The sequence below is a fragment of the Gymnogyps californianus genome, chromosome Z (genome assembly GCF_018139145.2).
Source record: "Gymnogyps californianus isolate 813 chromosome Z, ASM1813914v2, whole genome shotgun sequence".
Taxonomy (NCBI): domain Eukaryota; kingdom Metazoa; phylum Chordata; class Aves; order Accipitriformes; family Cathartidae; genus Gymnogyps; species Gymnogyps californianus.
The window spans coordinates 70,589,282-70,603,532 of record NC_059500.1 but is presented as its reverse complement, the minus strand read 5'-3'; the positions used below and the strand labels follow the sequence as shown (position 1 = coordinate 70,603,532).

At 35.7% G+C, this 14,251-nt stretch overlaps 1 protein-coding gene across 2 annotated transcripts in view; it reads left to right on the top strand.

Annotated features, from left to right (window-relative positions):
- Nucleotides 1–14,251, top strand: part of WDR70 (WD repeat domain 70) — a 144,679-nt gene that overhangs the window by 27,981 nt on the left and 102,447 nt on the right. For both annotated transcript variants that reach the window (XM_050912469.1, XM_050912470.1), the window contains one exon: nt 11,745–11,804. In XM_050912469.1, coding sequence (XP_050768426.1) covers nt 11,745–11,804 — 60 coding nt within the window. The remainder of the gene's footprint in view (nt 1–11,744; nt 11,805–14,251) is intronic.

Below are 14,251 nucleotides of genomic sequence, written 5' to 3'. Positions count from 1 at the left end.
AGTAAAAGTCTGTGAAATAAGGCATTTCAGTAAGATATGATGTTCTTGAATTTTTGCCTTCTTTCTCCATAAACACAGCTAAAATTTTGTGTATTGTCTAGACAATGGATCTTTATCTTAGTCAGGGTTAAAAAGTGAAAGCATTGCTTCTGTATGCTTTTATACCTCAGGCTTCTTGAGGAATGACTATAATGAGTGTTGGATTTGACATGTGGGCATCATTCCACTGGAAAATGTGCTGGGGTCTTTACTCTGTTCCTGTATAATCCACAACTGAGCAATACTGAATAATAGTTGTTTAATTGCTATGTAGAGATCAATGGCTCTCTGTTTAGTTGTGTGTCTTGTCAGGTTTAATTGTAATAATTTGGAATTTGCAGACTACATTACGTGTATAGAAATTACTATTTTTGATATGGTATGTTGGAGGGGTCTCAACATTTATAGATACTATAGTAAGACATATCATATAAATGCATAGAAGATGAGCATGTTTTATAATTCTTGGGCACAACTTTTAAAAATGATGGGTTTTATGATTAAAAATAAGCCCAAGATATTCACACTGGCTGTGATTTTTAACGTAGTGCTTAGTATTTGCGCTGAACATTTTGAAAATTATTTGCGGTGTCGTTGGGTATTACAACAGTTTTAACAATATGAGATACATCATCTGGCCATAATGCACTACCCTCTTCTGACATAAGCTTTAGTTAAAGAAATATACCTGAGTGAAGCGTGGAGAAAGGCGTGTTTCTTCCAGGCATGGACCTCACATGTGTACAATATAAATGTATCTTTTCCTCTTTCCAGATGCATAGTTAAAGTCACTTAGCAATTTATTCTCATGTCACATTACATAAAATTGTGCTGCTCTAAGACAGCTTAAATGTTAATGTTTTGAAGGTAATTTATGGGTGGCATGGGAGAATTAGTAATCGAAACAGTAATAGAATTGGAACCAGGTGTGGGAGCTAGATAGGAAATTGTCCTTCCTTCCTGCAGTAACTTAGACATGCTGGAATTTTTAAACCCGCCCCCCCCCCCCCCCTTCACCGTGTGGTGGTAGATCTTCTTTGCATGCCTAGCTGATGACTCCCTGCCCCCCAGTTTTACTTCCTTATCCTAATTGATTAGTAAATTTGTAGACAACTGGAATATTTGTCACTAAGTGGGCGGTATGCGTAAATTTGTGTCTCTCAAGATCCTGCAGTAAACATTTGAGTGAACACCTTTTTACAATCACAATTGGAGAACTGTTAGAAAGTATAGTCTGTGGACAATTCTCTCTCTAGAGATGTGTTTTTTTAGTTTTGCTGACTGTAATGTGTTTGCTAAGAATAACAGGATCCCTGAGGAATTTGAAGAATTTCACCAGCGTTGCTCAATAAAACCGTGTGGCAGATTCCTTGTGATAGATATTATTTATTCAAATTTTTCAGATGAGGAAACTGGGGTATGCAGGAATGAAATAAATTGCACAAAGTCAAAGGTCAAGGATTGGTCTATACCAATGGTGTATTGTTTTAATTTTGGTCATTAAAACATGTATAATTTAAGAGATGGCTCACTAATGAGATTGTTGTTATACGGGTATAGAGGTTCTTATTCATATCGCCTTGATGCTTATGAAATTCTATGCTAACATGATCACCAGAAGTCTTAAAGTGAGCATCAGGCTCTTTTTTGATGAGAGGAAAAATGCATTTTATTTCAATTGTAGTAATCTCCATGTCTGTTTTAGACAGCAGTGCTAAATATTGAACATCTATTTGTTGCGTTGGCTTTTTAAGTTTTGATGAGTCCCAAATTAAAATGTAGAGTGTAGTGGTGCTGATGGACTTAATTCCACTGCTTACGAAACTTGCAAAAGAAACACTAATACTTATTCTACTGCATATATTATCTTAATGTACTTCTGTAGAAGTGTGTGTAACTAAAACTGCCTTTTGCTGCACGAATTACAAGGGCTTAATAGTATCACTGACTTTTAAAATATAGGGAGGGGAGGCATTTTGTTTGCAAAAAACGTTAAACTTTGTACATGTATGGTTTCTAAATTCTGAAATACTTAATAAGTAATTTTAATACAGAAGGTAAATCTGGAGAACAGTAAAGCTATTTTAACGACTGAAAAACATCTGAAAGTGTTCTAATTATTAAAAGACAGGATATGGCTTCTGGAATTCTTAGTGTAACCTTGGTTTTCATGGTTTCTCTTGGTGAGTCAAGTGAAAGAACTTCACATGGTTTTTTTCCTGAAGTTTGCCAAAGGGTAATAATGATAAAGTGTCTGTGTAGTTTAGATAAAGGACATTTTAGAGCAAGTTTAATGTAAATAATTAAGTGAACTGGCTAGCAAGCTGAAAAATGTTATGCATAATGAAAGTTAGGTTCAGTCTGGTCCTGCATCCTATGTTGTGTTCTTGGATTCTTTCATGTGTGTCTTTTAGGCCATATTCCCTGTGGTAGAAATCCCACATGGAATCTGTGTGGTACAGAAATTCTTATCAAGCTGAACGTGAAATATGTGAATGCGTAAGTGAGGATTGTTTGCATCTGAACTAAGCATTTGGCACTTAAAACTCCAAAGAGTTGAAAGTTCACATTATTTGTCCTTTCTGATTTCAGAGTTAAGCTATTGTTTGGTTACCTGCCGGGCTGTGCAGAGCTTTCAGACCAGAGATGTTAGTTGTGTGTTTGTTTTGTTTCTCCTCATTGTCAGCTGATCTGTGATTCTGTGTGCTATTTTACTGTTTCGGAGTAAATAGAAATACTCCTTTATATTAAAACGAAATACGCTATTCAGCTCTAAAGAATAATCTTAATAAAGGATATGTCTGACTGAAAATGCTAGTGATTTTTTTCATTTTTAACGTGGTAGGTAGTAGTAATTTTGTGTATCTTATTGCTGTAGTAAAACTGTCTTGACTGAGCATGGATGCTTTTTGGTGGTATGTGGCAGTTGTGCATACTGTTTTAGCAAATCTGAAGTATTTATATGCATATGAAACTGAGATGATAAAGATGAAATAGGCAGGTAGTTATGTGAGCAGAATGTAATATATCTGAAATATCACCAGAACACTCAGCTTAAATAAATAGGTGTCCCAGAAACTGCAAAGCAAACTTGAACAACCACAGGCAATTTTAGATTTAAATCAGTTTTATCAGTGATTACAACTTGCTTTAGAAAAGGCTCAAGAGAATTTCTCTGGTATACGTTGTGAGAACAATTCCCAGGTCATAAATATTAATATAAACTATGACTTCATAAATCAAGGGCTTGTTATAAACCTAGAAATTATCTGAATGAGATTTTAGAATATAGGTGAAAAATAGTAACCTCCTGAAATCTATCTAAAACTACCTCCCAGGAGACAGATCAGGCAGGCATTTTGCTGTACTTTAGAAGTGTGATGTTTATATCTAAAAAAGATATTTGCAAACCATGCTGAGACTCTAATTGCAATACCTTTTCTAAATTATTAATCTATTGGAATCTTTTTCAGAAGCAGATATGCCAGTAAGTGGCATGAAAGGGAAGAGGAGATTTAATTCATGTTACCTATTGTGTCTGGGAACAGTCTCTGAATTACCATTTGACCCATCATCTAATAAAATATGTTGTATCTGACCTATAATAACATTACAAATTTATTATTTTTAGGCAGTCATGTGTTGGAATGAAGATTTAATCTAAGGTCTTTTCCCTTGTTGGTTAAACCTGACAAAACACTCTGGTTCGGATCATAAGAAAAAATTTCATGAGGCTGTGAATTAGATGATGTTGAGAGAAGCTAGCCACAGTACTGTTTCCATATTGAATAAATAAATTTACTTCCTGTAGGCATTTGAAAGGAAGTTCATCTACTTAAACACCTCCTTAATTCTTGAATGCACCCTGGAGTAATGCATTTTAGCTCGCTAAAGAAAAGAATAACCTCTCCTTAGTCTTCCTGTACTTAAAATTCAAGACTTAAGTTCTGTGCTGTTTTGAGTGTTATGCGAATTAAAGGATAGCTGGGAGAGAGAGCATTTTGTAGGGCCCTTCCAATATTTCTGTTAATTTTGAAAGTTTTCTGCATTTGTCATGGAGTTATGAGTTATCTACGTTTTTCCATGAGTAACAGATATTGTGGGTGTTTCATGGGAATATCAGCCAAGATGATTCATACTAGTGTTTGCATGTATCATCCTGTTTTCTATAATATTTTCCTTTTTCTTTATCTTTGTTGGGCCAAAATTTTAGATAATACACACATAGGCCATGATTCATTCAACCTAATCAAGGCACCTATGTTAGGAATTTAGTTGCCTTACACTCCCTGAATAATTCATGAAGAGGAGAGGTCTCCAGATGATTCAGTTTTTTGATACACTTATTCTTCCTCTAGAGTTACCTGTCTCTTTTGAGGGCTGTGTAAGAAGTCTGAAGTAAGTGTTTTCCATGTGTAGATGCATCACATTCAGAAACTCGGATTATATGAATCTGAGCGAAACTGAGTTTAATAACATGGAAGCTTGCATCAGAATACATTTGTCAACTCTTAACACCTAAAAGAGAGAAAATTACAAGTTGTTGAAACATCCATTCAAATCTGGATGCTTCCTTCTGCATGCAAGTTTGTGGATAATGCACTCCTATAAACCCAAAAAAGTTTCTATTTTTCTGTTGCTGTAAACCAGCATCTCACCCATCTCTCACATTGTGTCATACTCCATCTTTCTCTTTCAGTGTACACTTGTGCAACCTTAGTGATATCTTGGACATTTATTTTCAGTTTAAGTTATGGAGGAAAAGAATGAAAAATTGTGACTTGGAAAACCTGCCCATTTTACAAGTAATATGGTTTTAATCAGTGCATGAGGAGTAACTTGTGGAACAAAACATGAACATCAGTGTGTGTGTGTGTGTTTGCAAAACGAGTTTAAAAAAGAATAGAAAAAATCAATTTAAACTCTTATTACTGTCTTCAGCTTTCACTGCTGTCATGGAAAATTCAGCTGGGTGCCTAACAGGTTAAAACTTGATTTTCTAGTCTGAAAAGAGAAATGAGGCATGTTTTCTTCCAGATCTGTGAAATACTCCCCTCCACAGTCTTTTATCTTTCTTCTAATAGTGTTTCAGACTCAATATTGAAGGATGGAACAAGGTTCTGTTCTCTCTGTTCATCATCACTAAAGTAGTCTGTTGATTTCATTCACTTACATGAATGTAGTATGTATCAAAGTTGGATGTGAGGTAGAAAGGAAGAACTACATGCTTAGCTCTGAACTTAAATGCAATACAGGGAGGTTGTGCAAGTATCCCCCTATGAAGTTTGATGGACTTCTGTAACTTCTTTCCCCTGAAAGGAGAAGCATTTGGGTTGTATTTTAGGTGATGTTTGAGAGAGAATGCTTGGACCTGTAAACCGAACACATATGATACAGAAATTAGCAAGCAACAACAAGCATGACTTGCTTTTTTGTTGTAACTTCTAAAATAGAAGTAGTGTAAAGTCTTCTGCTATTGGTGTTAACATATTGTTGTGCCTAGATACTGCAGCAGTTGGACCGGATTTCTGTGATGCTGTTCTAACAGTTTATCTGCACAATTCAGTGGTTTTCTGTGGTATTTTATCTGTCTAAACTAAAGAGCTTGTGGTATACCTCTCCACTTTGGGAATTACCATGTCAGAAATCCTGTCCTTTCTGTTGTGATTGTTGATGAGTTGTCTGCCCATTTGTTTTATTCTTAAAATCTCTTAAGAGCATTTTCTTTCAATATGTTACATAATTTACACCCTGAACATTTTTATTAGGAGACATAACATTTCTCCTTTTAACTATTCCCGTCACTCTTGATTACTCTTTTTTAATCATGCTTATTACTTTGAAATCTTTGCTGGAGAAGAATGGACGATACGGAAAATTATTACTGTCTAGTCACAAGGAAGAAGATTTCAGCACTGTCAGTCTGTATGCTGGAGTCTGAAATAAAAGCCTTTCAAAGGCTCTCAAACTTTCCTGCTCCCCCCACCTGCCCCCCTAGCAGTGTGGCATTTGCTTTTCCATGGAATACAGTAATTTTGGAGGTGAAGAGAGGAGGCTTTAAAAAAACTTAAAAGAAAACATGAACATGACATATTTAAACAAAATGCTTGAAAATAGGAAGTTCTTTTGTCTTAATTGCCAGAAGGCCAGAGATTTGAATGATTAAAACATGGTTTTCTGCAGGGAGTCCTTCATTTGGGAGTTTGAATTGCTGCAGTTTCTTAAGTAGATGAAGGTAATTCCGTCACCATTTGATGCTAGGTTTTTTTGTCTGCCTCCCACTTCCACCAGCTGTTCCTGCTGTCCATCAGGAACCCAGTTATTCCATCTGTCTTCTAGTGAGGCAGCAATCATCTGTGTCTGACCACCTCTGTTAAATTTGTTCTGTGAAACCCGCAGTTTCACCAGAAATTGAGAAATCTCTATAAAGTGTAGCTCTTGCCTCCTTCTTTTCACTCCTGCCCATGAACAGACAGCATCTTCCATGTGGAGTGCACCAAACGAGAGACCCAAAAGAGCAGGATGTGAGTGTTTACACTTCCAGCAGAAGGGGTTTTTTAGTATAGTACTTAAGCTATTTAAAGTAAGTAGTAGCCAAGCCAACTTTAACCTCTTCTCCTGCTCAAGACAGGGAAAGTGCTCACCTTTAGTTTAATCAGTTGTAGTTCTGCATGTTTTTTCTCCATGCTGTACCATAGCTCTGCTCCCACAAATGAGAAGTCTCTTCAAGTCTCCAGCAAGTCAGCATTTCAGGAGAGCTCTAAGAACACAGGAGCTATACAGAAAAGGAAAGTCATATTTTCTTCCAGGGCAATGATCTTGAAATCCTCAAGGAAGGCAAGATCCTCTATACTAGAATCTAAGGACAATTGCAAACACAGAGAAAAAAATTGTATTGTTTCCTCTGTTAAATTGTAGTCTTGTGGGTGCCCAGAAAAGTTCCCGTTTAAGGGCCTGGTGTATGAAAGATTACTTATAGCTTGCAAGTCTCTTTCACGCAGGATAGCTTCCATTTAGTGAAATACAGACCTCTGCAAACAGAGCAATACAGGTACTTTTAGGCATAAATGCATCATTCTGCCCTTCTCTGGTTGTGCTATGAAAAGGTGAGTCATTTGAGGACCTATATTCTAACTTGTAGGAGTATTTTTAGCAGGGGAGAGGTTGGATTCTAGTGAATAAATTTATTTTTCACCAAGTGCAGTTCGCAGTTACTGTGTATGAGAGATCAGCAGAATATGTCATTGTGGAATTCACATTTTGTTTTTCATAGTCTTTGCTTTTACTCATTTAAGCCTGTGAACATAATCTAATGGTCATTCTAAAGTCATTCTAAAATGACTTTTGGATGATCAATCTATTAGAAAGGCTAACAGATGGTAAAGGTTGAGGTATTTTTCAATTGTAAATTCCTCTCTCTGGTACTGTTTAGTGGATTAGTTTATTACTTCTGTAGAACGTAACTTTCTCCCCAAGCCAAATGATTAGTTTATCATAAAGATATCAGCCCATTCTTTTCCCACCTCCTGTATCCCTCTGTCTTCTGCCAAGTCCCAGTGGTTATTATTGCCCATATTTACAATCCTGAGGATATTGAAGGATATCTTGTAGGATGTAGAAATCTAGATTTTAACTAATTTTTCCTTTTTGTGTCTATTCTCTCACTTGTCTGGTTTGACCTGCATCATTGGTTTATTTGACTTTTTGTTTTTGTCTTTGATTTGTCTCAAGAGATCTTGGAGACTCTGACCTAGTTTCAGCCTGTGGTTTCTAGTGGTATATTTTCTGAGTATTGCTTGAGGATAAGGAAGCTCCCAAAAGGAACAAGAAAAAAAAATCCACAGTTTTTAGGGATAGTGTCACAATGAATGGAAGAGTGTTGTCAGGCACAGGAGCTTAACAGTCAGCTAGGACTGGAATTCCCTGAAAAAATGTAACTGCAAACTGCAGATGTGATGCCTGACCTATAGTGTCCTTTTACAGAAATCATTTAAAAGGTAAGACTTTTCGTTTTTGAGAAAAACTGTGAAGTCCTAGAATACACTGTTTCACAGATTTAATATATATTAATCTATGTAAGCCAGGGAATTGAGAATTTTTATAAAAATATTAGGAGATATGTCAACACCAAACCTGTTTTCATTTGTTTCTGCTGAAAGAGAAATTTAACATACTGTCTCTTCCTGATACGGTTTTAAAAAAAAAAAAAAAAAAAAAAAAAAAAAGAAAACCAACAAAAAAATCCTGTAAAGATTTAATCTCATCTAGTTTTAATTACAGTACCAATTTTCCAGAACAGCATTACTGAAATATTAAATTCAATTTGTGTAAACTTAACAGCTGAAATCCAAGCAACAACTGGAAGACTTGGAAGTGCTGGTACACTTTGGGCAAAGTCTACCTTTTCATTTTTTCAGACTTGCAGTAGTATTCTAATATACATGGGATCCTGATGTTCAAATCAGCATAAAATGTACTAACTGTATTTTCCCTTGAGAGTGTGAAAAAACAATTTTATGGCATTCCTTATTCTTTGGAACTTAATAACTGGAAAAGTGGTAGTTGTATCTGATTTTTGTGTGCACATATAGGCATTTGTTGTAGCAGGTTACAGATATTTATAGCATTCTCAGTCATTTAGGAAGTTCATAATTACTAAAATAGAATAAGCCACCTTGGTTTTTTGTAAATGTTTGGCTGATTTGAAGATGTTATGCCAAGTTATGTTTCTGGATGTTGTTATCTTAATTTTTTGTTTTGAATAGTCTGAACAGTTACTTTAACTGTCAGGCATCCCTTGGACACTGCAGAGTGTAGCACCACTAGCACTCGCCAAATGTCCAACTTTCAGGCTCAGGCTCTTTGATTTATCAGGTGGCAGAATGTATTCCTATCTGTTGTTCTCCCTTAAAGATAAGTAGCCAGAACAGTGTTCAGCATGAGTGCACTGCAAAGCAAAAATGTTTTTATGTGGTTCACTCTTTTTGTTATAAGAGGGATTTGATCATTGTCACCTGGAGGAGCTAGCAATTAAAATTAAGTAAGTTTGTTCTAGCACATTTTGTTTATTAATAACATAATTTTTTTTGTTTGAATTACTGAAAGAACTCTTAAAGTAGTTAAGATACCCTCTCAAAATTAAATTCAGCGCTGACGCAATATAGACATACAATAGCTACCTTTGTGGTAAGGTATATGAAATGAGCAACCTTATAATATTCCAATAAGTGGATTGGAATACAAAATAAGCAACCTTGCAGTGCTTAAGAGAGAATGACCAAAATGCTGTTTCTCCTTCCAGCAGCGGATGGTTTCTGTGAAAGCCTTTGATTCACAGTAGTAGTACATCTTTTGTTGTGGGTGATGGCAGTATGAATCTTGGAAGCTGTTTGTTTCCTTTTCATACTTCCGTTTTTGTGGAATGTGCTTAGATGGCCAGTACAGGCAGTGGCTGTTGACCAGTTTTTTCCATCCCAAGAACAGCAAGTACCAATTTATAGTGCAGGGAATGAGAAGGCATGGAAAACTTAATTCATATTATAATTATACCTTTGTCTGGGTGCTTCATAGTGTCAATAATTGAACAATAAACTCATTTTCATAATCATGGCTTCACTTGGGAATTTTGAGTTACACCCGCTTCTCAACTTGTAAACCACTGAGTCTGTGGAAGTGTCTCTTAATGCCATGTGGGCTATACCTTTCACAATGTCATATGTAGCTATTTGTAAACCTTTCTTGTTACCTTGTGGTGGGTTGACCTTGGCTGGGTGCTAGGTGCCCACTAAGCCGCTCTATCATGCCCCTCCTCAGCAGGACGGGGGAGAGAAAATAAAATCGAGAAAAACTTGTGCGTCAAGATGAAGGCAGTTTAATAAAGCAAAAGCAAAGGCCGTGTGTGGAAGCAAAGGAAAACAAAAGATTTAGTCTCTTACTTCCCATCAGCAGGTGATGTCCAGCCACTTCCCGGGAAGTAGGGCTTCAGTACACGTAGCAGTTGCTCCAGAAGACAAACGTTGTAATAGTGAATGCCCCCCTCCTGCTCCTTTCTCTTAGCTTTTATTGCTGAGCAGACATCATATGGTATGGAATATCCGTTTGGTCAGTTTGGGTCAGCTGTCCTGGCTATGTCCCCTCCCAGGATCTTGGTGGGAATCTACTGGGGAGGGGGGAATGTTGGAGAGACAGCCTTGAAGCTGTGCGAGGACTGCTCAGCAGTAGCCAAAACACCGCTGTGTTATCAACACCTTTCTAGCTACCAATACAAAGCACAGCGCTATGAGGGCTGCTATGGGGAAAATTAACTCCATCTCAGTCAGACCCAATGCATACCTTTTTGAGACTTAGCATGGACCATAGTCCCATAAATATTTTTTTGCTCAGGTGCGTATATGATTTCCATGCTAATACTTGAATTCCCCTTCAAACACCTGTGACTATCAAAGATGTGCATATGCTGTGAATGTGAAAACAGAGGGCATGAGCCTTCTGCTGGCTTATCTCTGTATATGTATGTGTGAAAAGGGAAAGAAATTATACAGTTGTTTTGGGAATCAGAGCTGTTAGTGGCGAGAAGTAAAGTTAGAAGATGAGTAGGTTTGGCTAAACGAAAGATATTGAAAGTTTCAGTTGTATCGGAGAAATAAAGCTGATAGAACTGCAGGATAAAACGAGTATGAAGGAGATCTGCCTGATGCTGTACAGACTTTCTGTGGCCAGCATGAAAAACAGGGAAGGAATTGGCAGAGATAGATAAGGAAAGAGATATAACGTATAATATAAAGAGTACTTAAAAATTACTTTAAAGTCAGACTCCAGCAACAGAAAATTATAACAAAGATGCTGGACATCAAAATGATAGATTGTGTCTGTTTTAGAAAACTTAAGTGGTACCAGACAAATGAGCATTTTGAGAACAATGATTCAAATGGCATTTGTAGCACCTTGCAATCACTTGAGTACTTTCAGTACATTTCTTCCTGTGAAAATTAACTATTTTCCTATTTGTGTTACAGATGTTAGTGTGATGTGTTAGATGTTTTAAACTGTAATTGCCTTTGATCTGTATGTTGCTACTAAATGAAATCCCTGAATTACATAGACTATGTTATGGCTGCCATCGAAGTGGCAGTTGTGAAGACCCATGAGAGCTGGCGATAATGGCACAAGTGGAAGTGGGAAGCCAGTCCATGATGTTAATAAACCACATAGATAACTTAGCTCCTGTAATGAATTTCTAGATTTTTAAATTAATTTCGTTAGCTTCATAGAGTCCTTTTATTTGAAAAGACATTGTATAATAATGATGGATTGACTAAATCACAATTCAAGATTGTTAACTATAGTGATAAAGAACCAAAGAGAATTTTAATTTTTTCTAAAGAGGAAAAACAGGAAAAGATTTAATAATAAACTATCTTTTATTTAATTTAAATTTACTAAATTTAATAAACTACCTTTATTAAGGTAGTTTCATCTTTTTTTAACTGTTATTCCTCATATTTTTAGGGGTATATCCATGAAAATAAAAATCTGTAATCAGTCTCTTCTGATTTCCCCCTGCTTTCTCCTCCTCAGGTTATGGCTGGTGTGAGGGTAACCTTTCTTACTTTTATATATATTGTAGTATTGTTTTTTTTGTTTGGTTGCAGGTTTTTTTTTGTCATAGCACTATTTTAAGAGGTGGATTTTCTTCTTTTTTCCAGAACCCTGTCAAGAAAATTCCAGATTCTCATGAAATTACACTCCAACATGGGACAAAAACAGTAAGTGATAACACATTTTCAACACTGCTTGTTTTTCAAGAACTGAGCCGGTCTATGAAATAAGTTAACAAATACTTATTGTCAGCTAAAGTTCAAGAAGCTAATTCTTAATTTGTTGTTTTAGTCTAGCTCTTACTGCAATTGAAAGTGTGTTTTAGGACTGTCTCTTTGCTTTCTTGTAATAACCCAAACGTGGCTCCATTTGACTCAATTGTAGTCTTATTTTCTTCTTCCTTTTTGTCAGATATGCTCTCTGCAGTTGTTAGAGTTCCTCTTCTAGACTAGACCTTTCTAATCTAGACATAGGTCTAATTTAGACCTTTCTTTGACTGGTCATGGATTTCAAAGAGATTGTTATTGCTGAAGTTTCTAGGACTTCTTTGTAGCTGAACAGGTCTCCTTCATTCTCCTTGAATCTTTCAAGTGCTTTTTATACACCATTCTCAATTTCTTGAAACTTTGTTCTTCCTTATTTTTGACTGCATCTTTTCTAGGTTTCACCTCCAATATTGCTCCTTTACTTTCTTTTAAAGAACCATTGTCTGACTGTGGAACTGTCATTTCTTTGTTCTCAATATTTTTGTCTCTGGGTAATCTCATCTTCCAAAACAAATTCAACTGCTTTTGTTTGCTGATTGATCGAAGATCTATTTTTATAGAATGGAATTTATTTTCTGGCCATGAATAGCCCTGAATCTATTCTCAAATCCTTTCCCCATATTCTTCTTTGGTCATTAAAAAAGATGCTGCTGCTGTATATCCTCTTCAGTTTGGGCCATGAGTTAGGCTTCAGTGAGGAAAATAATACTAGAATTTCTTTTATTGTTATTATATCACTGTGAAAGCACTGTCAGCTAGTTAATGGAATTCTCACTCATCGCATTCCTGAGAATTTATTTGGAGAGGGGGGAAAAAAAAGAAGGGAAAGAAAAATAAAACAAAAAATTATTTGAGAACAATGCTTTTTCATGAGGTTTTAAACAATCTAAGGAAATGTATAATTTTCCTTTATTGGATTTTTAAGAAAACTCATGGATTCATTTTCTGTTTATGTAATTAATATAGCCATACACTTAATAATTTAACATTCAACAATGTTAAATAATTATTTTAAACAATAAACTTATTAAATTAGCGTATATCAAATTAAAACATTAAACATCAATAATTCATGAGTTTAAGATTTGAATTTTTAATAATTAATTTCTTAATATTTATCAGACATTTTAAAGGAATTTTCTGGGGTTTTAAACTTAACAGTAAAGGTCATAAATGGTTTTTTTATAAGCTTTCAGAAATAGTTATTTTCAGAAGTGTCTATTCATTAATCTGGCATCAGATTTCGTGGTCTATGTTGGAGTGTGGAGAGGTGATAAGGCTTACCGATTTGTTTTATCATAGTGCTAGACATACAGACGTAGAGGGAGGAGAGGAAAGAAGTAACAAGTGTGTTATAAACGAAAATAGAAAAATATTCTCTTTTAAGACCTGTAAAAGATGCATTGTATTACATTAAATAAAAGTAGAGTGGATTTTTATGCACACAGTGCATGTAACTTCTTTGCATACTAATTTCTATGCATACTAGGATTTGCATACTAGTGTACTAGTGCAAACCAGTTTCCCATTTTACGTGTGACAGTAATTGCTTCTGCAGTATGTTTCTTGAATACGTTTCCTAACAAACTTTATTATGTGAAACTTTTTGAATTATTTTTCTCTCTGTTAAACTAGTAAATCTTTTGATGCTTCTTAAAGCATAAGCTCATGTTATTGCTAACTAAAAGGCTTTGTAAAGTGGGAAATTACAGTTTTGGAAGACTTCTGAGGTATTTTGACTGCATAAGAATGCAGCTGTCATCACCTAGAGCAGAGGTGAATTATAATGTGGGTATATATAGCACAGTTGGATTAGACTGGATGCAGTGAATGAAACATATGATTGAAAAAAACAGTTCTTCTGTAGAAGGACTATCTTGTTGTTTTATTTGTTTTAGAATGATGAAACTACTTACCCATGTCATTACACACGTATAAAGATGGGAGCAACTTCGTATCTTGATATCAGTGTTTCACTCCAACGTTTTAAAATACAGTCTTCTCATTATGTTCGTACAGTGTGCTGTATTTCGGCTAAACTTATGCATCCCGTCTGTACCTCTTCAATCTAATGAACATGGGTTTGATGATGACTCTATTCCTGTGCAGCTGAAAAGTCTCAGAAAAGATTTCCCAAGCTGGAGAGTCTTTCCAGAAACCTGATTAATTTCCCGGTTGCCTTTTTTGTCAGTATAATAGGAATTACCGTTCCCAATGAAACTTCAGGGATTTTTTTTTTTTTTCTTTCTCCTGACACTTTTGATACATAGGTGGTATGAGAAAGAATACATAATCAGAGGTATTCTGAACAGTGTGCTTTCTAATGGCTTATATCACAGCTGCTCGTT